The 24,915-nt window shown below is 40.0% G+C and overlaps 1 protein-coding gene across 3 annotated transcripts in view; it reads left to right on the forward strand.

Annotated features, from left to right (window-relative positions):
• Positions 1-24,915, forward strand: part of ABCC4 (ATP binding cassette subfamily C member 4 (PEL blood group)) — a 205,346-nt gene that overhangs the window by 150,807 nt on the left and 29,624 nt on the right. For all 3 annotated transcript variants that reach the window (XM_061630098.1, XM_061630099.1, XM_061630100.1), the window contains 4 exons: positions 7,766-7,921; positions 17,992-18,081; positions 18,338-18,510; positions 21,934-22,039. In XM_061630098.1, the coding sequence (XP_061486082.1) occupies positions 7,766-7,921; positions 17,992-18,081; positions 18,338-18,510; positions 21,934-22,039 (525 nt within the window). The remainder of the gene's footprint in view (positions 1-7,765; positions 7,922-17,991; positions 18,082-18,337; positions 18,511-21,933; positions 22,040-24,915) is intronic.

A 24,915-nucleotide genomic window follows, 5' to 3' on the forward strand; every position in this document is an offset into this window, starting at 1 on the left:
GCAGTATTAAAGACCCTTGCATATATTGCCAGTTTTCTCCTTCCTACAAGTGTTCATCATTTTGCAGCCCTAGCATTGGTTACCAAAAGGTTATGGCCTCAAGGTAATATAGATTTGGAATCTTTAAGACTTGCTCAGCCAATGACTATGTTGTGGGGATCTGTAGAAGACTAGCAGTCATAGAAATGGGCCTCCCACTCCTGTGTCTTGGTTGAGCTGCTGTGGTGTTGTGTTGGTCTAGGGAAAAGAAAAGACTATGTGCTATTGGTGAAAAGATGTGCAGAGAAGCAAAGAGGCAGTATTATTGCAAGAGAGGTGACAGGGTGGAAGCATTAATGAGATTGGGTGAATGAATGAGCTATCTCTGTATGAATTAATGCCTTGCATGAGAGCTTCTATGTGTGGATGAATGGGTACAGTCATTGGCATGGATCCAAAGAAGCTCGTACATATGTGGAAAGCACACACATGGAGTAGCAATGCTGTCAGTGGGTACTAGCCACAATGGCTGTGTTCTTCCTCTCCATTTGGAGGCAGTATGCCTCTAAATGCCAATTGCTGTTGTGGGCTTCCTGTAGGCATCTGGTTGGCTACCCTGAGAACAGGATGCTAGACTAGATGGGATTTGGCCATGATCCAGCAGGGATGTTTTTTTGACGGTGGCCAATTTTGCTGTTCAGCAAGAGATGCGCACTCTGTATGTGCTGCTGCTTTGGAAGGCCCCAACCTTCCAGTGGCATTTGGGTTGGGTGTGTGCACATGCATGAAACTGACTGCTGCTGGAATGGGAATGCTGAAAAGGTCCTAAGCATCAGTGGAAGCAACTTCATGTTTTACTGGATCCAAGCCAGTGTGTTGTAAGCCAAAGGCACATCTGCCAATTTTCATCAATTTTCTCTTTTGGGATTACATATTCTAGGTTTCTGGGAGTGGAAACAGATGCCAGAATAGAGGACAATCATATGTGCATCTCACTGGGACAGACAAGGAGCAGTGGGATTTTAAAAAGAGCAGTATAGACTTAAGAGTGGTTCAGTAATGGAATAGGCTGCTGAGGGCGCTGATAGATTCCCATTCACTGGAAATATTGAAAAAACAGCTTGGACAAGCATCTCATGGTTTTAGGGGTAGAATAACCTTTTTTAGGATTGTGGATTGGAATAGGTGTGACTGTATATTCCTGTGTATCCAAAATGATTGTTCACCCCCCTAACTCTCAGTTGATTTCTGTAAAATAATAATTTTCCTAACAGAACAATTCTAGTTTGTCTATTATTGCAAATATATGACTTCATGGGAACAAGTTGGGTGGGAGCTGAAGCTCTTGAGGCTTTATACCCTGTATCTGTTTATCTCTTTCATACTTCTACTTGCCTTTGGGCCAGCTCTCTTGCAGTGGTAATAAGCCATTCTAATAGCGGATAGGGAGATTTACATTTCATGGGAGGAAACAAACAAAATAAAAGATGAGAAATAAGAGAGAGAATATGTTGTTTTAAACAGTGGTTCAATGCTGCCTACATTTCTTGGCTTGCTTACTTTTCTTTTATGTAGCTAAGGTAATAGTGCTCTTGATTTTGCCATCATGAAGTAAAGATGCTTGCTCTTTAGTAATTCATAAATCTCAGTAGCAGTATCTGTTTTCATAAGATCATATAGTGGTGGTAGTAGAATAATGTACACTATCAGGGGCTGGCAACCTTTTGGGCCTGTGGGCACATACAGAATTTTGAAGGAATGGTGTTGGCATCAGCACCTCTGGTTAGTTCTCTCCCCCTTCCCCTGGTTCAGTGCCCCCCGAGAAAAAATGTGTGCACACAAATTTCCCTTTTCTAAGGGATCTGGGTAACAGTTGGATCTAGTAGAATTAATCTGGATCTTGATAAATGCATAGAGCTGAAAGAGGAAGAGGGAAAGAGTGTTACATACTTTTCAAGGGATAAAAAGCCAACGACCCCCATCATCTCATGATGAAGGGCAGGTGTGCAGTCCTATTGAGACACTCCGAGACATCATCCTGTTACTTTTTTCCCAGGCAGCCTCTTTCTCGTTCCCTCTGATCCTCCACTTCCGCCACCCCCCCCTGCCACCACAGAGGAGGAGAAGGCGGAAGAGGAGGGCCCCTGGGCCGAACGATAGAACAGAGAGAGACCTTGGTAACACCCTCCCAAGTAGGGCCAGACTGCAGAAGAGGAACAGGAACAAGAAGGGGAGGTGCCATACCACAGGACAAGAGATAGGCTTCAGGCTGTGATGGATAAAAAATCCACTTTATTCCAACTGAATAATTGAATTAATCACACACTATTATTTTTATTACAGAATCTAGTGCATACAACCTGTGAAACACACACCTTCACATATTAAATACAAATGAGTATGTACATATAATACTTGAGAGATCTCTTACTCTATCGGTCATGGCCACTTACCATAATACAACATATAATAATGGTAAGTGGCCATGACTGATACAAACTTCTATTCGATGAGATAAAATTTAATCATATTATTTATTTATTTAACAAAATTTATATACTGCTTGATTGTAAAAAAAACCCTCTTAACTGGTTTGCAAAAAAGAATACACCTTTATGTAGGTTTTCTAATATTCCCTTTCAACATTTTTCCTTACATTACTCATCTCAGCAGTAAGAAAACAAAAACAATTCAAATTATGCTGCTGGTTCAAATAAATTGTAAAAGGGTACCATGATCTATCAAACCCCTTTTCAACCTTCCTTGTCTTTATCTAACTCAGTCTGTTAGTTTAACCATTGTTACATTCTACCATACTTTCATCATCCATTCCTTCATTGAGGGTATTTTAGATGTTAGCCATTTAGTTGCCAGCAAAATTCTTGCACACATTCTAACCCCTGCCTCCATTGTCATCATGACTGTGCCCGCTTCCTCTGTTGTCTCCCTTTATATCTGTTTCTAGATTGGAAGGCTGTTGGAGCAGTAACCTGTCTTCTCATTCTTTGTAAAGTGCCATGTACATGGATGGCACTATATAAATAACAGTAGTAGTACTAATTAGTAGAGATGGGCAAATCAGTCAGTTTTGGTTTCTCTCTATTTCTCATATTTCCAGTCTTGTTCTTCACATTTGCTAGATAGGGCTGGAGGACATTCCTGGTTAGGGATGACTCCTCCTACTGGTTGTGACAGGCAGGGTCTAGAAGCTTCTTAGTCTCTTCTCCGGGGGGAGGAGTCATCCCACCCTCCAGACCGAGCCGACAGAGCAAGAACTCCTCAACCCAATCAACGCCAACCATGCAGATGTTTATTAAGCAGGCGCCTGTACAAAGTAGTAACTAGGAAAAGGTCATAACCAGAGACAAAAACAGACAACTGGAGAAAAACTTAGCACAAAATGAGATACACGCAGTACTAGACATTATGTGAAATGTAAGACACTAGCAGAATACCTCAAGCCCCCAACCCCTCGCTCCAGAAGGCCGTAGCAGATGAAGGAGAGGTGGGTGGAATGTCCTCCAGCCCTATCTTCAAATAGAAATTCACGGTAAGGAAAATTTCCATTTTTGCTAGATATTCACCTTGAGGCTAGGTTTTGATTAATCTACTTCCTGCCATGAGGCTATAGTGACTTCATGCTACATAAAAAACTCAGCCTTTCTGGTGATTCTTCAAGAGGCTTGGAATCTGTGAGCCAACAAACACAAATAGAGTTGTGTGGCTTCCTCAAAGAATCAGAAGCAGGACAGTTGCTCTTACACAATGGAGGCATCTATGACTGCAGCAGCAGATCAGTTGTGAGGATAGTCTTATCTCTGCCAGACAATAGTAGCCAAATGGACAGCTAATTATGGGTTCCATCTTTTGTACATGTAACCTTGTCCATAACAAGGGCAGAGTCCATAGTTTAGTAGCTCTTCCCTTGGTTCTTTCAAGTAGACCTACTTTCTTGAGCAGAATTGATAGATACACTTCCGATTACAATTTTGGCAGGAACGGTGTGTTGAACAAAATTTTGTTAATCTGTGTTTTGTTTTGTTTTGCTTTTAAAAGTGATTTTATAAAGCCAGCAAAAATTACTTGCACTGTCCTAAATTCGCTGTTACTGTTAGCAGACAATTTAGCCCAAATGCTAAGCTGTTCTTTTGACATGTGTGTTTCTTTTCACTGGATGCCAGCCTGAAAGAAGAATTGTTGACAATGAACATTGCAGCTGCATTTTTATTTTAAGTATCAATGTTTATAAAGTGTTTCTATGCTGCTAATGTACTACTGTACATCAGTGACATCAGAGGAAATACTTGAACTCTTTTGTTCTTAGACCAAATTCTGCACAGTTTTACCTTCTTGTTCTTTTTTTTAAAAATTATTATTCAGCTTTTTAATTCTCATCTTTGCTTCTGAGGAAGTCACTCTCTTTCAGAAGTCACAGCACCTCTCTCTTCCTATTCCATTTAAAATCTCAGCAAGAGGGAATGAGGTTTTTCAAATGTTCATGTGTATTTTTAAATAACTGCTTTCCTTTCCAGCAGCAAATTTGAAAGACCAGCAAAATCATTGTTTCCAAGAGGCGTTTGCCTGACAGGGTTGAGGAGACTATACGCAAAATCCCCTGGTTTCAACTGTTTACCTTCGCCTACTGAAAAGTACAGGGGAGGGTGTGTAAGGGTCTGTAGCCTGTTAGATTTCTCCAAGATACAATTCCGGAAGGAAAGCAAATGATCAAACAGCCTTTTGGAGTGCACTTTGTGTGTGTGCATGTGTGCTTTTGTATGTATGTACGTGTGTGTGTGTATGTGTGTATACACACACAAAAGTGCACTCCAAAAGGCTGTTTGATTATTTGCTTTCTTGAATTATTCATTGACACCTAATGCAGAAAGGGAGGCAGAATTAGTTGTCCCAAGTGAAGGGTGATAAGAGGGCCATGCTTAGACCAGTGGTGCATTAAGGTAATTTTAGATTCTAGACCTAGGGCTCAATCAAAACACCCTATCTGCCAGGTTGAGGGGAGAATGCACAGTCTCCATCCACCCAGTGCAGAACAGTTTCACTGGCCTCAGCTCATGGAGTGACTAGCATCACTCTGATGCTGCTGAGCGACACGTTCTGCCTGCCAAAAGTGCAGGTGGAAGTACTGCCAATGGGCTTCCCACCACTAACAGCCTGCAGAAAACCTCTCCCCGAAAACCCCCCATTTTCGGGCTGAGCCAGCCTCACAGCCACTGGATCCTTAGCCAGCCTCACTGCCATCATTGGTGAGCATTGGGTCCAGTCCTGGCTAGGGACGGGATCTGTTGACCAGTACCCGTTCAAAAGCATTTCATCAACCTAACAGGCTGGTATCAATTTGAGTTCATTCTTTGTCAGCAAGCCACTGCTTTTACTGTTCCTTTTTCCCCCTCAGAAAAAAATATATTAATATCAATATTTTGAAAGGAAATGTTGATAAAATAAAGGAAATATTGATAAATTGAAGAAAATATCAATAAAATATTGAAATTAATATCAATATTTTAGTTTTTTTAAATCAATTTCCAAAAATCATCATAGAAAATCACTACATAAAAATCCAATCTGCAATGATACCAAATTAATGGAAAAGGAATTCTAGCATTGGTCATTATGCCAGTTCCAGACTGGCGCAGCCCAGAGCAGGCTTTTGCCTGTCCCCATTCCGTCATGGCTGGCATGAGCAATGGAACTGTGGTAATCTAGCCGTGCTCCAGTTGGGGATCCTCCAGCTCATTCTGCTGAGTGGGGCTCTGAACAACTTCCCCAAAGTCCTGCTTTCAGTGCAACACTGGACCAGGGCAGTAACTCATATTGTGACACAACAGACAGTCTTTGGGTGTGGGTACGTGGGCTCACAGAGTTACTGTGATTCCCATGGCACATAGTTCAGGGATTACACTGAAATTGTATTGTACACTGGAAAATGATTCTTTGTATCCCTGTTACCTCAATTAGCATTGCCTATTATTTTAAAATTATTTTAAACTCATTTTTATTATTAGCAATTTGCTTAGATTTTTTATTATGAAATGGGATTCTGCTTTTATTTTCAGTATAATTATCAGTATTTGGTGAAAGCTCTCCCAAAATTGTTTAATGTTAATGACTAACATTTATCAGTAAAACCTAAATTGCATTATAAACATGTGTACTGTTTTAACCAATGAGCATGTGTAATTCGACTAATTCAGGTCTGGCCCTGTAGCAGAACTAGAAATCAAGCCTGTGCTGGTATCATACCAATCAGTATGGCTGGGGGGAATGGCAGGAAAGCCATTTGGCCTGGGCCTCAAGCTCAAAAGGGGCCTCAGATGTAGACACCAGGGCCGGCCCCAGGCATGCCGGGGCCCTTGGGCATCAGCTTCCCCCAGCCCCTGGTGTGTGTGTGTGCACGTGTGTGTGTGTGCATGCCCCCCCCGCCCCTCACCTACCTGTCGCCTGTCTTTTAGCACTGCCATTAACCAAGATGGCGGCCACGGTTTCCCTAAGGGGATGAAGCCTCCGCTGCCATCTTGGTTGATGACTTGCGTGTGTGCTACGCGCGCACATCTTTGCCATCAACCAAGATGGCATCAGGGGCTTCAGAACCTTAGGGAAACCTCGGCTGCCATCTTCATTAAGGGAGACAGGTAGGTGGGGCAAGGGAATGGCGGGCAGGCAGAAGCTGCTGCCCGTAGAAGGTGAGCGGAGGGGCCCCTCAGGGACCGCTGTATCTCCAGGGGCCCTCGGATCAGTCCCCCACCTGGTCGTCCTTTAGAACCAGCCCTGATAGACACTTCGACATTTGGTGTTTGCTAAATTTCAAAAGTTATTTTAATGCTCATTGGACCAAAATGTGACGCACTGTCAAAGCGTAGACCTGCAAATTTAAGCAAATAAAAGATGTGATTTGGTGAAAGACATGGTTTTTTTGGCTAACTGTTAATAGATTTTGTCAAAGAGTTAAAATCTTCATAAATATTAATAAAAATATATCAGTTCTGATGTACATTATTAGACTATTATATAAACAAGCCACACTTTTTAGGATGCCTTACTTTGTTTTCATGTGTTATTTTTTATTGTTCATTATGGCTAGAGGCCTTAAAAACTAGAAGTAGACTGGACCTCTCTGGACCTCTGAGGTGGTCTGGCTGGTATAGTGGACTTTGTACCTGAAATAACTGGCATCATATTCCGAATATGAGGTCTTGGGCTAATATTTTTGTAGTCTCAGTTTCCCATTTTTACAATGGAAAAACCAATGACCAACCCAAGAGACTTGCTCTGAGGTTAGATTAGATAAAGAAATTGTTAATAATGTTTTATAGGCCACCCCATCCCTGAAGGGTTTAGGGTAGGCAACAGTAAATTTAGAAACAAATATAAAATTGCATTAAAGTTTAAGATCAATTTTAACAGCTGAGCCAAGACAGTTATGCCTTAAGGGAAGGGATGGAAATCTTACTAAATGAAATAGATGCCAGATCTTATTAAGGGGAAGCCTTTTGTTTTATCCATATCCCATTGGAGAAAGAGAGGCTGAAATCTTTGGGCCTATATGACAGTAGTTTATACTGCTTGAGTGTTTTCAGATATTACTGGTACAGTTTAAAAATAATGTTTATTTATAGTGATCTTATTTTGTTGCCTTGTCTTTTAGTATCTGGCTTGTAAATCTTGCACAACAAGGACAAAAACATGCATGATAATTATGAACAGCACTTTAAAAAAATGGTCTATTTGTCAAAACTGGCTTAGCTGTGTGTGTGTGTGTTTTTTCTTTCAGGTTGGAATTGTGGGAAGAACAGGAGCTGGAAAGAGCTCTCTAATAGCTGCTCTTTTCCGGTTGGCTGAGCCTCAAGGAAGAATTTGGATTGATAAGTATATGACATCAGAACTAGGACTTCATGACTTGAGGAAGAAAATTTCAATCATACCTCAGGTACTGTCTACTTTGTATATCAGTTCATTTTAGAGGTCCAGGAACTCTAAGTTTGTAATATTTTCTTTATCTTTATTCTGCACCCTCTTGGTAGAGTTCCAGGAATCTTTTATAGTGTTGTGGTTCTTCGCCCCATCATTTTTTTTTATATGTTAATCCTCTTTTCTCTGAATGTTGATTTGAAAATGAAGTGCAATTATTATGACTATTTTCACAGTTTTGTTATCTGTGTTTCTGTCATGTCCAAACTGCTTGCATGCAGTCATTAGTTATCACTATAGATTGACTAGTTGGTAGGCTAAGGCACTGCATTCCGCAGGAGGCGTGCAAGGTACGTTGGAGTGGAAGCTATAGCAACGTACAGATATGCAAAAGGCTAAGCATACAGATATGCAAAATCCCAGACAATTAGGGTAGATGAAGAAAGAGGGAGACTAAGTAGTGACCTTGGGGAGGGGAGAGGCTCCACATGTAACTGTGTGTGCTAAGAGCTGCAGATGGGGATAGAAGGCTCCGTCAAATTGAGTTTTTGCAGTGTTAAATTCAGTTCTCCACATTTCTGCAGCAATGAAAATTCTTCATCATTTTAGTGAGAAGTTCTCCTAATAAATCCATTTTGTATGCAATTTTCACTAGTGTACATATTTTTGCAAGCAATTTCTCCAAATATAGTGCATTTTTGTATGTTGTTTTCACTAATATATTCATTTTTATACACATTTCCCTCTAATGTTTATTTATTTGTTGAATTTATATCTCAGCCTTCTTCTCAAGGGAACCTAGGGCAGTAAACACAAGAAAACAGGTTAACAACAACAAAGAAGAAAAGCATTCTAAAAAAAACATTTTTTTATCCAGTGATCTCCTAATTGCCAGGAGAAGTCCCCTTCAGCCACCAAATGCCTGGGTAAACGGGAATGTTTTCAAATTCCTCCTGAAAGTCAATAGTGACAGAGACCGGTGTACCACATTGGGGAGGGCATTCCACAAATGGGGAGCCACTACTGAAAAGACCCTGTCATGGGTTAACACCAACCAGACAACTCCCAGTGGTGGCACCACCAATAAGGCCTTGCCTGCTGATTGTAAGATCTGAGATGTTTGACATTGGCGAAGGTGCTCTTTTAGATACTTGGTTCCCAAGTCATTTAGAGCTAAAGCTCTATAGTAGTACTAACATCTTGAATTGGGCCCAATGGCACATGGTCCCATCAGGCTGCTCCACTAGCATTCTACACTAGCATTCTACAGCAGCATTCTACACTAGATGTAACCTCAGGACTGTCTTCAAGGGCAGCCCTGTATATAGCACATTACAGTAGTCTGGACATGTAGTCACCAGAGCATGAACAACTGAGGCCAGACTATCCTGGTCCAGGAACAGCCATAGCTGTCAAATCAGCCTCGGCTGGACATAAGATGTTTTGCTTTAATATATTCTAAAGTCTGTTTTTATGATGTTTTAGAGTGTCTTTAGTGTTTTTGTTTGCCACTCTGGGCTCCTACTGGGAGGGTGGGACATAAATTTTAATAATAATAATAATAATAATAATAATAATAATAATAATAATAATAATAATAATAATAATAATAATAATGGGAGGGTGGGATATAAATTATTATTGTTGTTATTATTGTTATGTGATCATTTTACTGTTTCATTTTATTTATGGCTTGTTTTTATGTACACCACTTAGAAATACGAATGATTAAGCAATTTATAACTGTCTGTTAGTTTGAAAGCAGTGCTTAAATAATTTTTTGTGCTGGATGAGTAGCCATGTTATCCCCAGTAAAATGAAAAGGTGGGTTGCACCTGCTCCTGACTACATCAACACTTTGTTGCTCATGTTTCTTAATTTTTATACTGTATGTGGCTGTGTCACAAACTCAGCCGTGGGATCCTGCATGTTGGATTAACTTTCATGATGTATAGAAATGCATTACCTACATTGTGTGTGTGAATGCACCTGTGTGCACAGTAATTACCTTTTATGTAGGGGAGGTGGTTGCCATTTTTTAAAACACACACCCACACACTATGGTTAAAAGTTTAGCAAGCGGAATGGCTCTCTAAAAGCCCTCTTTGGCTTATCCTTCTTCCTCCCCCCACCCTTTGAACATAGAATAGAAAGCACAGAAAAAGGTAGGTATGCTATTACTAGCAAATAAATACAATTGGATTGCAGCCTAATGCAGCCTCCCTTTTTGTTTCCGAACACTGAAGGCTTCATTAATGCACAGTAGTGCTACTGAGTGAAGTTGGTGACCTTTTTGTATCTAAAGAGGACTTTACATGGACTTAAATTCTTCTGCCTTTGTGTTTGTACAATGTTCTTTTCTCCTGAAAATAGACGATGATCAGTTCATTCAAAGGCTGCAGGGTTTTGAAAGCCCTTTTCCAGGCTATTTCAGGTGGGAGTTGCATTGTAAAATACTGATCTCAGTTCTGAAAAAGAAATACATTCTTAAGAGGTCAGATGTTCTTCCAAGCTAACTCTGCTTTCCATCCTTTGAGATACTTATTGTTACATACCTTATTGATGCATGAGCTTCCTGTTATGAGTGTACAATTAGTTTGACAAAATAAGAAGTGTTTTGACTTTTATCTTGCCACTTGTAAGTAAGGTTATAGTCAAAAATCCCTAGAGGGATTCAAGTGTCTAAAGGCTAGTGGGTAATATTACTTTGCAGGTGAAAAGAGGCTTCCCTCCCCCTCCCAATTCTCAGGAGGGTATAAAACTAAGTAACCATTACATGCTTTGATTTGAAAGCTGCTGCTGAGGCTAATCATGCAATCTTATTTTAATTAATACAATATTGTGTGTTTTCAAAGCAACTGCGCAATATGATTCTGCATCCGCAAACTCTCTGTTCTCCTCTCTCTTGCTCAAATTCTTCTCCTCTCTTTCCTTTTCAGCATTAACAGTGCTATCGTGTTACACATCTGCCAACACTGATGCTAACTGTTAGTTTGAAAGCAGTGCTTAGAGCTGGCTTATAGAACCCAATTAATGCTGAAAACAGGACGCGAGAAAGAATATACTGTAGAAGGGAAGAGGAAGCAGAGTGTGAGTTGGCAGGGCACTCCTGCTACCTTGCTTTTTAATAAAACACCTTGTATCTCACCTACCTTCTGAAGAACTCTTGGCAGCTGACAAGTCAAAGCAAATATTAAAACAATATTTCAGATATCAAACAAACCTCCAGTTAAGCCTGGTAATACAATACATAAATGCTAATAGTAATAATTTCAACACAGCCAAGGACCAGACATAAAAACAATCAGTCCAAGGGCCTTTTCAAACAACCACATCTCTACCAGCTGCCTAAAACTATGCTGTGATGGAGCCTGACACATCTCACTTGACAAGACATTGCAGGAGTGGGTACTGCCATGGAGAATGCCCTAGCTCTGGTTACCTTCAGCTGTGCCCTTAACCACTGTTAAGAGATGGGGAAATGTTATATCTGCACAAGGCTGTTGTGACTGTAGGGGTGTGTTGCTGTTTTTTTAAAACTAAGTCTCCACTGAATGTGTCACCATTTTGCCAAGGATAAACAACATCCATTTCACATCTCCTGGGTGGCACAGTGCAGGTGCCGAACAAGTGCCCAGAGTCAGTAATGGCTGGATAATAAACTGAAGCTCAATCAAGAGAGAGAGATTGTTGGTGGCTGATTCAGCTCCCTCTACAGGTGGTGTTCACTGTATTCAGTATAAAGCTGCATTCCTCCTGTAAGGTTCAGGTTCACAGTTTCGGGGTCCTGTTGGATTCAGTTATTTCTCTGCTTGCTCAAACAGCTCCTGTGGTACAAAGTGCCTTTTATCTGCTTAGGTAAAAGGTATGCCAGCTAAGTCTCCTCCTTCATAGAAACAGCTGTGCCGTAGTTTGTCCACGCCCAAAGCTTTTCATAATCTTGTTGACCTTTCCTACATCTGAACAACAACTATGAAGTATGCCACGTTTTTTCCTGTTTGACAAAGGGGAGACTGAGGCTTGCTTGCAACGCTGAGTCTGTGGCTGCTATAAGATGTGAATTCCAGAGTTCTATGCTAAGGAGGTACATTCTATATCTACACTGGAATCAGAGCAGATTCAGGTTTCTGCTTGGGCAATGCAAGCTACTACTGATTACATTTTTCAACAATGCTTTATTTAAAATTCGCCCAAACTTGGAACAAAACTACTGAATCTCTTCATGAAACAGGGAGCATCCACAATGTTCTTTCCTGTGGGTATTATATAGCTAGAAAAGATATGGCAAAACAGACACATATTCATTACTAGAGGGTAGGGATGTAATAAGGTAGTGATATCCATTCCAGTCTGTATTTGTGCTGTTTCCGTTCTGCTGCAATTTGGTTATTTATTTATTTATTAAATAAATATTTGACAAAAGTACTTTCCCACATAAAGTAACTTACAGTGTATATATTGCCTTTTGATCCTATTATAGTCTTACTGGGTTTTACGGACAAGAAAGCAATACTATGAATTGGAAAAGAACTGATTGCCCCTTTTTTAGTAGCAGCAGTAGCAGAGGATGATATGGGAATTAGCTACTATGGATAGATCTCTGATCAACTAAACACTATAGCTAATCCCAAATTTAATAGTAGTTTTGTAGAAAAATTGTGATTGCTTCTAAATATAATTGACTCTAACTGGACATACTAAATACAGCTTCTCTGTACAGTAGGGCCCCGCTTACTGGTGCTTTGCATTCCGGTGTTCCGCTAATGCGGCAGCTTTCAATTAGGGGAAATTCCCTGTTTTAAAGCCGTTTTTGCACTTTTGCAGCATTTTGCGTCATTTTCGCGCGACACGCCCCATTATACTCAATGGGTTCCACTTTATGGCGATTTCTGCTTTACGGCGGCAGTCCAGAATGGAACTGGCCGTATAAGCGGGGCCCGCCTGTGCTAGTACTTTGTTGATTACTGGATAGATATTCTTACTTAATTCTTTTTTTCCCTTATGGCCTATCTTTTAATTTATATATACTGTTGTTCTAGAAACGGGTCAATGACCTTTTTGGACCAGAGGACACATTTCAAATTTTGAGGGACTGCTGGGGTCACCTGTCACAATATGGCTGCCATGGGGGCATGGGAAAACACACAGAGAATAGTCATGGTGAAGCTATTTCCATAATAGAAAAGGATTGACCTGTTGAATTTCTGCCTGCTATACAGTTGTTTAAGGCACAAGGACCCTGTTTTCCCCCAATGCCAACCCTAACTCAAAACCTAGCCTGCCATCCTGCACCCACCTACCTGGAAGAAAGCCCCATAAAACACAGAGACTTACTTCTGAGTAGACATGTATACCATTGTACTGTAGGTTAACTATATGGTAAATTCTTAGTGAGTCCATAGTCTTCAGCTCCTGCAAAGCAGGAGACCTGCCTAAGCCTTTTTGCAAAGTTTTCACAGTTGTCTTTTGGGGGAGGGAGATTCTTTAACATTCACCCACACCTATTGTGTAGTAGCATTTTCAGGAAATAATTTCTGAACAGTATCTGATCTCAGGCAAATCCAGCGCAGGAAAGATACATCCTGGTTGCTAATGAAAAAGCAGGGGCAAACTGTGGAGATTCCACGGAGCAGAAAAAAGAAGCTGGAAAAGTGGACTAAAAGGAAAGGCAACACAGCCCCTCTTTAGGAACCCAGATTGCCTGGTTTCTAAACAATTAGCAATCACAGTCCTGACTTCACTTATTGGCTAATAATGCAGACAAGTCTTGCGTCTGTTCGAATTGCTTTTTAATATGTTTTTAAAACTTTTTTTTAAAAACCAATGTTTTTAACCTTTTTTAAAAACAAGTCTTGAAAGCTTTTTTAAAAAAAAAATGCTTTTAAGGATGTTTTGTTTTAATGTATTTTAAAGTCTGTTTTTATGATGTTTAAAGTGTTTTTAGTGTTTTTGTTTGCTGCCCTGGTCTCCTGCTAGGACGAAGGGTGGGATATAAATCAAATGATTGATTGATTGATTGATAGATAGATAAATAAATAAATAAATAAAAACTGACAAGCAGGAGTCAGGCTGGGTCATTTCACATAAATCACTACCTGCACTACCCTCCGTGCTGCCTTAAAATCTTTTTCAGAGGGATGCAGGACCCTCGAAATCAGATTTTTGGGGCATGTGAGGAGAGGAGAGGAAAGTCCCATTGTGTGAGCGAAACTGTTCACACAGTGTGGAGTATAACCCATTGTAGTAAAGCCACTGGATAGGGTTGTTAAATATAATTGAATAAACTTTAACTAGGTGTTATGTGCAAACTAGGCCAGTCTATAGAATTAAGTTTCAAACTTTCTGCCCTCAGGAAATCCTTTCCACATCAGTATAGCTGCTATGCAACCCTTATGGATCCACCACGGAACCCTGTATAAATATGTTGGAGGATTTGAGGAGACATTGTATGATGTGTTCTTAATGCTGTGGTCCAGGAGCCCTGTACAGTCCACTATTACTGTGCATTAACAGAGAGGCAGCCTAAAATGTACCCAGACAGAATTTCCACTGTTTAATTGGTCTTGCTCTGGTGCATTTAACAGCAGCTTGACATACAGAAATTTAGCAAAGGAAGCTTTTTATACAACACAATAAAGGTAACGGAAAAGCTTTACCGCCTCAATTTTCCATGTGTCCGGCTGCTGTTAAAGATATAGGAGCAATAAAAAAGACATCAACCCTACCCCAAAACAATGGTTACACATTGCTGTGGAAGATTAATAATGGTAGACGAGCTTTCGTTCAGAGGACCAGAGCCACCATTTACTGATCATCTTACCAAAGGACTTGGTATTTTTCCCTGGAACGTAACTTGAAAGCCATACTTCTTGATTGCACGTGGCTCAATTCTGACATAACTCCAAATCATGATTTGGTGATCAAATACATCTAGTGCAAGCTTGCATATTCTTTATTCTCACATGTTGTCTCCCTCCTTCACTTCCTAGCTCGTGCTAACCATATTTCACCATAACATCCAAACTGGCAAGCTGTGATTAGTTTGTAGCCTCCAAACGATGGTTTGCAAACCCACTGTGGTTTCAAAATAAGATTTGGAGACATGGCACTAATCGCAGCATGACAGTTTGGATATTGCAGTGAACTGTGGTTGGTGGTCCAGAGAAGCAGCACATCAGAGGAGAAGGGGAGAGGAATGCAAGAATCCAGAGGGGTGCTCCTGATCACCAAGCTATGGATTGGTGTTAAATACTGAATTAAATCTTAGCCTTTTGATTTAATCTGACTCTGTGCTTACAGGCCATTTCTGAGACAACCATCTGCCAGAAGATACTATATTTCTTAAACTTCTAATTGGTTCTTTGGATATGATTGTATGAAACTTGTATTACTCACCATCGGTCTTTTGATGCAGTATTATCTCTTTCCCTGACTGTAATTTACAATTATTTACAGGTTTGGCTTATTAACTTCCTCTCATGAAACAGGCAATTTTAATATAACAATCTGTGTCAGAAATGGTAATTAAAATTAGCCTTATCTGCTGTTGCAGTACATGTGTGCTGTTATAATTTTATAACAGTTATGAAGATTTTACGAACTCAAATTTCTTATTTTGCCAACCTATAAAAACAGATTGAAATGGAAAATCATCTTAATAATTTAAGCTTGAATCCAATAACTTAAGATAATAAGTATTGTTTAAAACAATGGGCTTTTTGGAGGAAAAAATGTTTCAATCTTTTTAATGTTTTTACTGGACTTTTGATCAACAGGTTTTGTAATTAAAACTACTGAAAAATGTATTTCATAGATTTGAATTCGAAAAGAAAACACAGTTCTACATTATATTGTGTATTTATTTTGTCTGTGTAGATTGTAATTACCATTAAACTTGGCAGAAGTGGTTTAGAAATATTGTATCCAAAAAGCTTTGGAGGTGTGTTGTAACTTGGCTTAGTATACCCCATTAAAATCAAAATAGCTACATGGGTTGTAATCTTGTTGGCCTTTTATCGTCACACTATACTCTTTCTGTAGTTTACTAAACTTTCAGTTTGAATGCTTACAAAATAGAGACTATCAAAGACACATGGGATGAATGAATGCTTCTAAGCTGTATTGGCCAATTATACTAAAGCTGTAATAGGGTATCTTTGAGCCATTCACAAGAAGCTAGAGTCTTCTTTTCACACCTTAATTCACCCACCTATGGGCCAAACTGCACAATACATTAAAAACATAGGTTGGCTGTTTGTGCTAATTTTTTCTGCCTGAAGTACCAGTCCAGGGGAGGGAGGAGATTGGGACCACAGTGATTTGTCACTGTGCTGTGATCTGGGCAGCCTCCACCCTCCATGCTGCCATCTGCATTGAGAGGGAACTATCCATGGAGTCATCATAGCAAGCCCTCTCTGGTAGATGCATGACCATGGCATTTTGTTTGTGCCATCCAACACAAATAGCTGTGGGGAGGATTTTTGTCAGGATTGTGGTGCAGGGACCCATCCCACCACCATGGTGCAGATCCTCATCCCCCTACGTTGTGGTTGCTATTTAGGATAAAAGATTAAGCAGATGAAGGCTATATATGTTGCTTGGCTGTAAGTCACTGCCTAAATAGACAGACAATGATGGCCCTGTTCCTTCTACAGTAAGTTATGATTAAGGCTGCAATCCTGAGCACAAGAGTAAGCCCCATTCTATACAGTGAGACTTTCCCAAGTAAACATGCATAGAATACTGCTGTAAATCACATTGAACCAAATTAGTTAAAAAATACTTAGAATCCCACTTTTTAGTTTGACTTAGTATTGGCTAAAATTAAATTTAACTAGATTGGGACCCATAATTTTCTTGTTTTCCCAAGTCTCCCTCAGGCTCCAGTCATTCCACATTTTATGCAGTGAAACCAGGCGAGCACTTATCTTCATCCCTGATTATTAATGTGTTTCACTGGCATGGGCAGGCAAGGCTCCCCCACCCCCAAGGAACGAAATAGGTTAACCCAATTGCTAGGGGAAAGGGGCAATTAATTTATTACTGAGCAATTACAGTATTAGTGTGACAAACACATATATAGGAGTGAGATAACATGTAGCAAAGCAATGTATGTTACTGTTTTTAAATTAAAAATAGGTTGTACAAAAACTTTCATAACAGAAGCCCAAGGAATCAATTTGCTTTTTAGATTTTTTTTTTTTAAGACTATATTTGAAATGTGGTTCTTCCAGTGGCGGGAAAAGAAACTATCAGAAACACCATTTTCCCCACAACCTTTACTAAGTAGCTACTTTTTGTTTTTCTTTTCATCCTTCTAACAAGATCTTTTCTTTTCACCCTTCTAACAAGATCTGATCATGTAGTTTTAACTGGAAGGTTATTAAGGATGTGTGTACATCTATTCACATACAAAGATGTTCAAAAATGGGGTGGAATAAAATACTGTACAATAAATCATTTTTGCTAAATATCAGGTAGGATTTTTTCTTTGGTGCCTCCATAATAAAACAGTAAAGGACATGATTGTGTGTGAGTGTGCCTGCACAGATATGCATATTTACTTAATATTGCACATATATAATTAATTGGTCCTAAACTTGCAGGTCCCTCAGGGCAGAATGGATGTTAAAAAACAAAACAAAAACCTGTCGCTGCTGATTCTAGGCAAGCAACTTTGGAAGGGATTTAGCTCTTCCCTGCTCACTGCTTTTATTTCATAGGATGCCAGATGCACAGGCTGTGGTGGTCTGAGGAGGCATGTGAGGACACTACCTTGCTAAAGTTAAGCAGGTGTGGGTCTGGTCAGTGCCTGGATGAGTCGTTGCCCTTGAGGAGGGAGAGTTGCAGAGGACAAGTGATTAAGCACCCCCCTGCGACTTCTCTATTGCAACCTACCCCTCGCGCAAAGCTATTTTTCCTTGGGGAAGCAGGTCTTCAAGTTGTGTTAAACAACAAGCTCTGCCCTAAATAGCTTTTCATGCATCTGGGAGACATCTGTATTAAAGCTAAGTGTGTATAATGTTTGTATCTTGATGATCAAGGCTGTTAAAGCAGAAGCATTTTGAATGATAATCCATTGCCTTTTAGGAGCCAGTTTTGTTTACTGGAACCATGAGGAAAAACTTGGATCCTTTCGATGAATATAGTGATGAGGAGCTATGGAATTCTTTGGAAGAGGTAATTTTTCAAAAACAAGAGCTTTTTATTTGTAGTATGCATACAGAATCATGTTGTTTCTGGTGTTTGTACACATTAAGTTAGTTTAACAGTTGGCATATCCCTTCTTAATCACTCACTTTGTGAGCATCATATTCTTCTATAGATAGAAGAGACTGTGATCATGAGTCTTGAGGTGAAATATGAAGCATAAAATTAACATTGTGTTATTTTAGGATCAGTTTACTTATGATAGAGCATGTTGATGCTTCTGCAGGTCCAGCTGAAGGAGGCTATAGAAGAGTTACCTGACAAACTGGAAACACAGCTGGCAGAATCTGGATCTAATTTTAGTGTTGGCCAGAGGCAACTGGTGTGCCTAGCCAGGGCTATTCTGAAGAAGAATAAAATACTGATTATTGATGAAGCAACAGCAAATGTGGACCCAAGGTAAACACAAGATCAGATAATCCACCTGTTTTGTTGTTATATATCTTCCATCAACCTACCCACCCCCATTGATTATATATAGAAGGCTATTCTTGAACATAATTAAATGAATGCATGGTTTTCATTGTAACACTAAAGGATGGCTTAGCCTTGGACTCATGGCCTCCACCCTCCCCTAGTCAAGCACAGTCATGAGGAGAAGACAGGAAGCTTCACTTCTGTTTGATTTGTTATCCTGAGACAGCGATTAGTCTTCACTGTGTTTTAAGGAAACAAGTCAGGATTAGGAACCATGATCTGAATCGTCCCTAAACCATACTGAAGACTCACCATAGTTTGCCTATGTTTGCCCATATTTATAAATCATCGTTAGTTGAAAACAGAAAGAAAAACTTCCAATTTTGTGGCTGCACCAGAGAAGGGGAATGGAGGGAGGAAACACACAGCCCCGAGGCTTGTTCATATGAATCTAAACTATGGTTCAGCATTCCATCTGAATGCAGCCAGTGAGTGAGATTGAAATTTTCTAAATTCTCTGGTGGTAGTGTGATGTGAAGAAATAGACTGGTGGAAGTCCAAATCTTTGTTTAGCCATAAAGTTGGTACATTGAGATTTTCCATCTGACACAGGTTATTACAGTGTAAAGGTATTTATCAAAGTCCAATCCTGCGCTTATGTGCTGTAATTGGGTCACCCTCTCTGTGTGTGTTGTGAACAAAAACCAACTATCATCGACTAATTTTCAAACCACTTTTCTCAGAACAATCATTTATTTCTCTCATTTCTTTTCAAATACTTGTAAAAAGGCAGTTTAAATGTTGGCATATGGCAGTCCTCCCATCTTCACGTGCAACCTGGATTCACAAATTCGTTATACCATGGAGTCAGGATTCATTTTAATAACATCCTTGTGAAAGCATCTGTGTTCTTTGTGAACTTTGAAACAAATGACTTTACAGTGTGTGATTTCTGAAAAAGTTATTACAGAAAAATGCCATTCCTTTCATAAAGATCATTGGCTAATACTTTGCTTAGAGTAAGAAGTGCTGGTAGCTGTAGTTTTTATCAGACTGATGGAAATATAATGTCTTCCCCAGTTTTACAAGCTGGGAGGTCTTTTTAAATAAAGATATTATGCATTCAATCTTGCCTAACCCAAGTGTTATAATATATGTTGCAGCCAACAGACATGTTTACCAGTGTATAGGGCATGGTAGTGTAAATCATTAACAATCCAGTAGTGGTAACCTGATCCTCTTTTCTCTTTGCTTCATCTTGACATTTTTATCTTCCCTCTCCCACTTAACATCTCCAGTGCAGCCATAATGAGATATTTTATAGGCAGAATTCAAGTTGCGCAAGCGCACTTCACTTTCCTCTCCTCCCCCCTGCATCCCCCTGCATGGGCCCCAAAAATCTGCTCCAGAGGGTCCCCCAACCCTCCAGAGCAGACTTTGAGAGCGAGATGGAATGTAGTGGGGAGGAGGGGAAGGTGAAGTCCCAGAAGTCCATTCCACTTGTACATGGACAACTTTGGATACAACTCTGTTATTACAAGTTTTTGTAGAATGCCACAGTTCTGAACTATCCACAGAGAGAACACATTATAACATGTTTGACATACATTAGCCTTTTTGTAGTTCTTGGTCTACAAACCACAGTTAAGGTACTTCACTCTGCTTGCAAAGTGGTACACAGATATTGTTGGCTATTTGGGATGTAGACTTTGCCTGGTTTGCAGCTAACTATGATTTAGGTCTTCCTACATAACATTTAGCCATTGTTAAGGAACATAAGCCACGGCTAAGTATTACATCTGCCCGTGGCATTTTGATTCTTATAATAAATTGATATTTTGTTTGTTGTTTATTTCATCCAAAACCTCAGTGCTACATTTGCCAGATCTATCTTCTGAGTCAGTACCACATTCTGTTTTTCCACAATCTTTTTTTTTGGGGGGGGGGAGATACTAGTCCATAAGAATATCCTGAATAGAGAGTGGGGACAGCTTGTTGGGCATATGGTTGCCTTAACAAACAAACAAAAAAGTATTGTGTGTGTGAAGGAAAGGAAATAAGGTTCCCAAGTGTTACATGAGTACATACTTTATAGGGTAATGGATGTGAAATATCAATGCTAAACAGGGGTCACTGTAACCTGGCAGTGCCAGTTGCCCTGGCCTGAAGGAAAATGTGAAGGGTAAAAGAAGTAGTTGCCATGCAATCCTTAAATAAGAGCCTTTTAACAACTGATTTTAATTGGGGTTTATGAAAGGTTCAGTGGAAAGATAACATCGGGTCTCATGTTTAAAGGATGTGGTGCTAAGATTGCACCAAGCGAGGGTCAAGGTTAGTTGTTTGAGAGATTGCAGAGGATATGGGCACTGCCCTCTAAACTTTCCAGTTACCTTTTCACTGAGGCAGCTCTTAACGTTTCATGCAAGTTATATTATTCAGGAGCCTCTTTAGAGGGAGGGAGGAGGGAGGGAACATCTTTCTACACTACCTCAGACAACAGGCCTATGCTGACAGTGATTTTCTACAAGTGTTTGAGGGCTGGAGGAGATGAGGGAATTGAGGTCATGCTGGCTAGCCCTGGAGTTTCTGATATCACTACACTGGACATCATTGCATTGCATTGCATTTGCATTTATTGCATTTATATACCGCCTCATAGCCAAAGCTCTCTGGGCAGTTTACAACAATTAAAAATATTAAAAACAAGTATACAAATTTAAACCATACCAAATTAAAACCCATAAAAACCGATAGGCGAGTTAAAACACATGCTATTCAAATGCTGTTAAAAATGCCTGGGAGAAGAGGTCTTGACCTGGCGCCAAAAAGATAACAGTGTTGATGCCAGGTGCACCTCATCAGGAAAATAATTCCATAATTTGGGGGCCACCACTGAGAAGGCCCTCTCCCTTGTTGCCAGCCTCCGAGTTTCCCTCAGAGTAGGCACCCAGAGGAGGGCCTTTGATGTTGAGCGTAGTGTACGGGTGGGTTCATGTCGGGAGAGGCGTTTCATCAGGTACTGTGGTCCCAAGCCGTGTAAGGTTTTATAGGTTAAAACAAGCATCATGTTTGCATGGAGGTTTCCATGTGAAGGGACAGACTCTTTGATCTGTACTCTACAGATGCAAACATGATGTTTAACACATAGATGTCACTGAGCTGGCATAAATCTAATCTTCCTCCTCTACAAACAGAAAATACTGTGTGTCTGCCTAGGGCTAAAGGTTATAAAGCTTTTCTCCATGGTTCATTGTACTGTAATGTAATATGCCCTCCCAGCACTGAATAAAAATTGTTAACTTATTTCTGTGGCAGTGAACACAGAAAAGAAAATGTCCCGAACGTTAAACCTGCTTCATTGCTGCAGTCTCTCTTTTTACACCTGCATATGTGGTTTTGTTTCAGAACGGACGAGCTGATTCAAAAGACTATCCGTGAAAAGTTTGCCCAATGTACCGTGTTGACTATTGCGCACAGACTGAACACCATCATCGACAATGACAGGATTATGGTGAGCAGCATGTGAAAGTCTTAAACCTGGTATATAGGGAGGGGGCTGTCTGTGCTTTGCACTCAGGAAAAGAAATGCTGTAGTCTTGATGAATAAGAATTCTCTGAAACTATGGATATGTACAAATACAGCATTAAAACAGGAGTATCAGAAGATTTTTCTCCCTTCGGGGTGAGCCCAGCTTCTTCTGGGGTTGCAGTGTAAACGAAAGGCATGCATTCCAGTGAAAGCGGGATATAGTTATCAGTCTTGCCCCATGCTTCAGGCTGTCTGTTCTCCTTTGTTTAAAAAAATATGATGCATATGTGTTAACATAGATATTAATTGCGTACCTTCCTTACCCCAATCCCCAAAAGCACAATCAAAGCAAAAAAAAAGTTGCAAAAGTGCTCTAGGGAAAATAGGTTTATGATATCAGCCTTTAGCCAAATAGCACTGTATTGGCTTCTACAGCAAAACTCTGTCTTTCTACTCCTCCTCTGACCTTGAGAGTGGTGAGTGAGCTCCCAGAGTGCTGCCATTGTTCAAACTACGTTCTGTTTGGACACAACCTGTCTCCGTTATCTTTTGTATAGTAACTCCCGATTCCAAGGTGCTTTCATATGGCTCTGAAATGCCCTGCTAAGTTCAGTCCCAGGCATTTCCAGTTTAAAAGCATCTCAAGTAGGAGGACTTTGAAGGGGTGGTGGGAGGGAAACTTTCTCTGATACCCTGGAGAGTCACTGCCAGTCAGAGTAGATGATACTGAGATAAAAAGACAAAGGATCTAACTAGGTATAAGTAAGGATGGGATCCATTGGCCAAGGCCAGTTTGAAAGCTTTCCATCAACCTAGCAAACTGGCATCAATTTGAGTTTGTTCTGTATCCGCTAACTGCTGCTTTTACCAATCTGTGCATTTTTTCACTCAGAAAAAATATTGATATTAATATAAGGAAATATTGATATTTCCTTAAAAATATCTATTTTTTGAAGAAAATGTCAATATTTTAAAAGGAGATACTGATAAATTATTCTTACAACTGATATTTTAGAGGCAGATTTTTTTATTAAAAAGTCTGTCACTACATTAAAATCTGATCCTCAGCAATTGAAAATAAGCAAATTAATGGAAAATTCAGTACCAAATCTGAATTGGGCAGAATTCTAGCACATCCTCAGGTATAAGGCAGCTTATACCTATGTTCATATGGCAGATGCCTCCCTGCTTGGGTGCAACATTTATCACATTCACCTGAGGCCCACAAATCTCCTTACATGATCAGCCACTTCCATCTGTTTACTCACTTAAACTTTATATGTTTTTCTGCTGTTCCCAAATATGACTTTTCTCTTTGCTTTTAACATTCCCACCACCCTCTGCTATGCCACTGATACTTTGCTCTAGTTTTTTCCAGTGTAGTCCTTCCTCTTCACTACAAGCGTAGCTTTTGAGCTGGATGTGTCAGCAACTCTGAGGTTGGATCATTGCATACTACTTACAGGGCAAAAGTCTGTCCTGTCTTTAAAAAGGTTTTCCCAACTGCAGTAAGTTTTTGTTTCCCTCAGAAGACTTGAAGAGTTTGGCTAGAAAACAGCTGTGGCCCAAGTTTATTTTTTTTTAATTTAGCGTCCAGATATTGGCTCATCAAGGGTTCTTATCAAGCAAGGTTGAGAGGGCTGTTTGTGTAAGAGTGGCTTCTTTTTTCCTCTGTTTCATTAAATATGGCATAGGCTTGATGACAGCTGATTGTTGGTTTTTTATTGACTCAGTTGCTGCAAAATAAAAAGGAAGACAGACATCTCCTTTCTTCCTCTACAGTTTGTTCTCTGATTACTAAAGGCATTTTCTCTTTGTACTTGAGGAATTAGCTTGCCATTTCTGATTCTTTATTATCTCCCTTCAACCAATGGTTTACAGCCCAAAGCTTAAAAGCACTCCTTTACCATCAGCCCTATTAATTAGATGGTGTCTGGGCTGGTGGAACATTTTGAGGATCATAGCCTAGTTTCTGTACAAGGTCATTATGCCCTTATTATCCCATCAAGCTTGCATTAATCTATGTTCCACAGCTTTTATTAGCAATTTTTTATTATCCCATGATTGTTGTTTATCTTGGGATCCTTATTTCTTTCTACTAGTTGCTTGGAAGTTCTTACTATAAATTTGAGTGGCAGAGAAGAATAGCCAAAAGTCATTAGACAAAGTTCACATAATCATTTACAGTAGGCACAATCATTACATGTTAACTTTTCCTGTCATTGTTTCATGGTGAAATTTGGTTATAACTGTATTTTGATTTGTTTAGTTATTGATGGATAAACGTTAGTGTTTGATGATTCCTCAGCATATTGCATTCACAACGAAATCACCATCATGCTTTTTCCTTGTTATAAATGTTAGTATAATCTAATCTTGCATGATACAAATATCTATGATGATCTGTTGACGTAGCTTTTTGCTTTTGAGGGCTGTGTGTGTGTGCATCTCTCTGTCTCTCTCTTTCTCTCCATTCATACTTTGTGCTGCCACTCAGTCCACAAGCATGAATTCTGTGGCTGTGCTGAATGTTTGCAGGCACAAAAAGTGGACAAAAACCTCAAACCAAATTCCAAAATCAGGGAGCCATCATTCCTAGCCAGCCTTGCTTAGTATAGTCCTAGTACATGGCATCATGGGGTGGGTCCCAACCTTGACAGGATTTTCTTTTGTTGTTTTAAGTGGCATAGTCTCTCCTTGGTTAGCGTAAATTGATTTGAGCAGCACCCTATTGTACTGTTGGCTGATTGGATCAGGGAGGTCAAGCCCTGTGCATATGACTTGCAACATGATCTCTGTTGAGCTGACCAATTTAACTCCAGCTACTTTTCCCCCTCAGGCAGGCCTCAAGCAGCCTC

The sequence above is a fragment of the Rhineura floridana genome, chromosome 5 (assembly GCF_030035675.1).
Source record: "Rhineura floridana isolate rRhiFlo1 chromosome 5, rRhiFlo1.hap2, whole genome shotgun sequence".
NCBI lineage: Eukaryota > Metazoa > Chordata > Lepidosauria > Squamata > Rhineuridae > Rhineura > Rhineura floridana.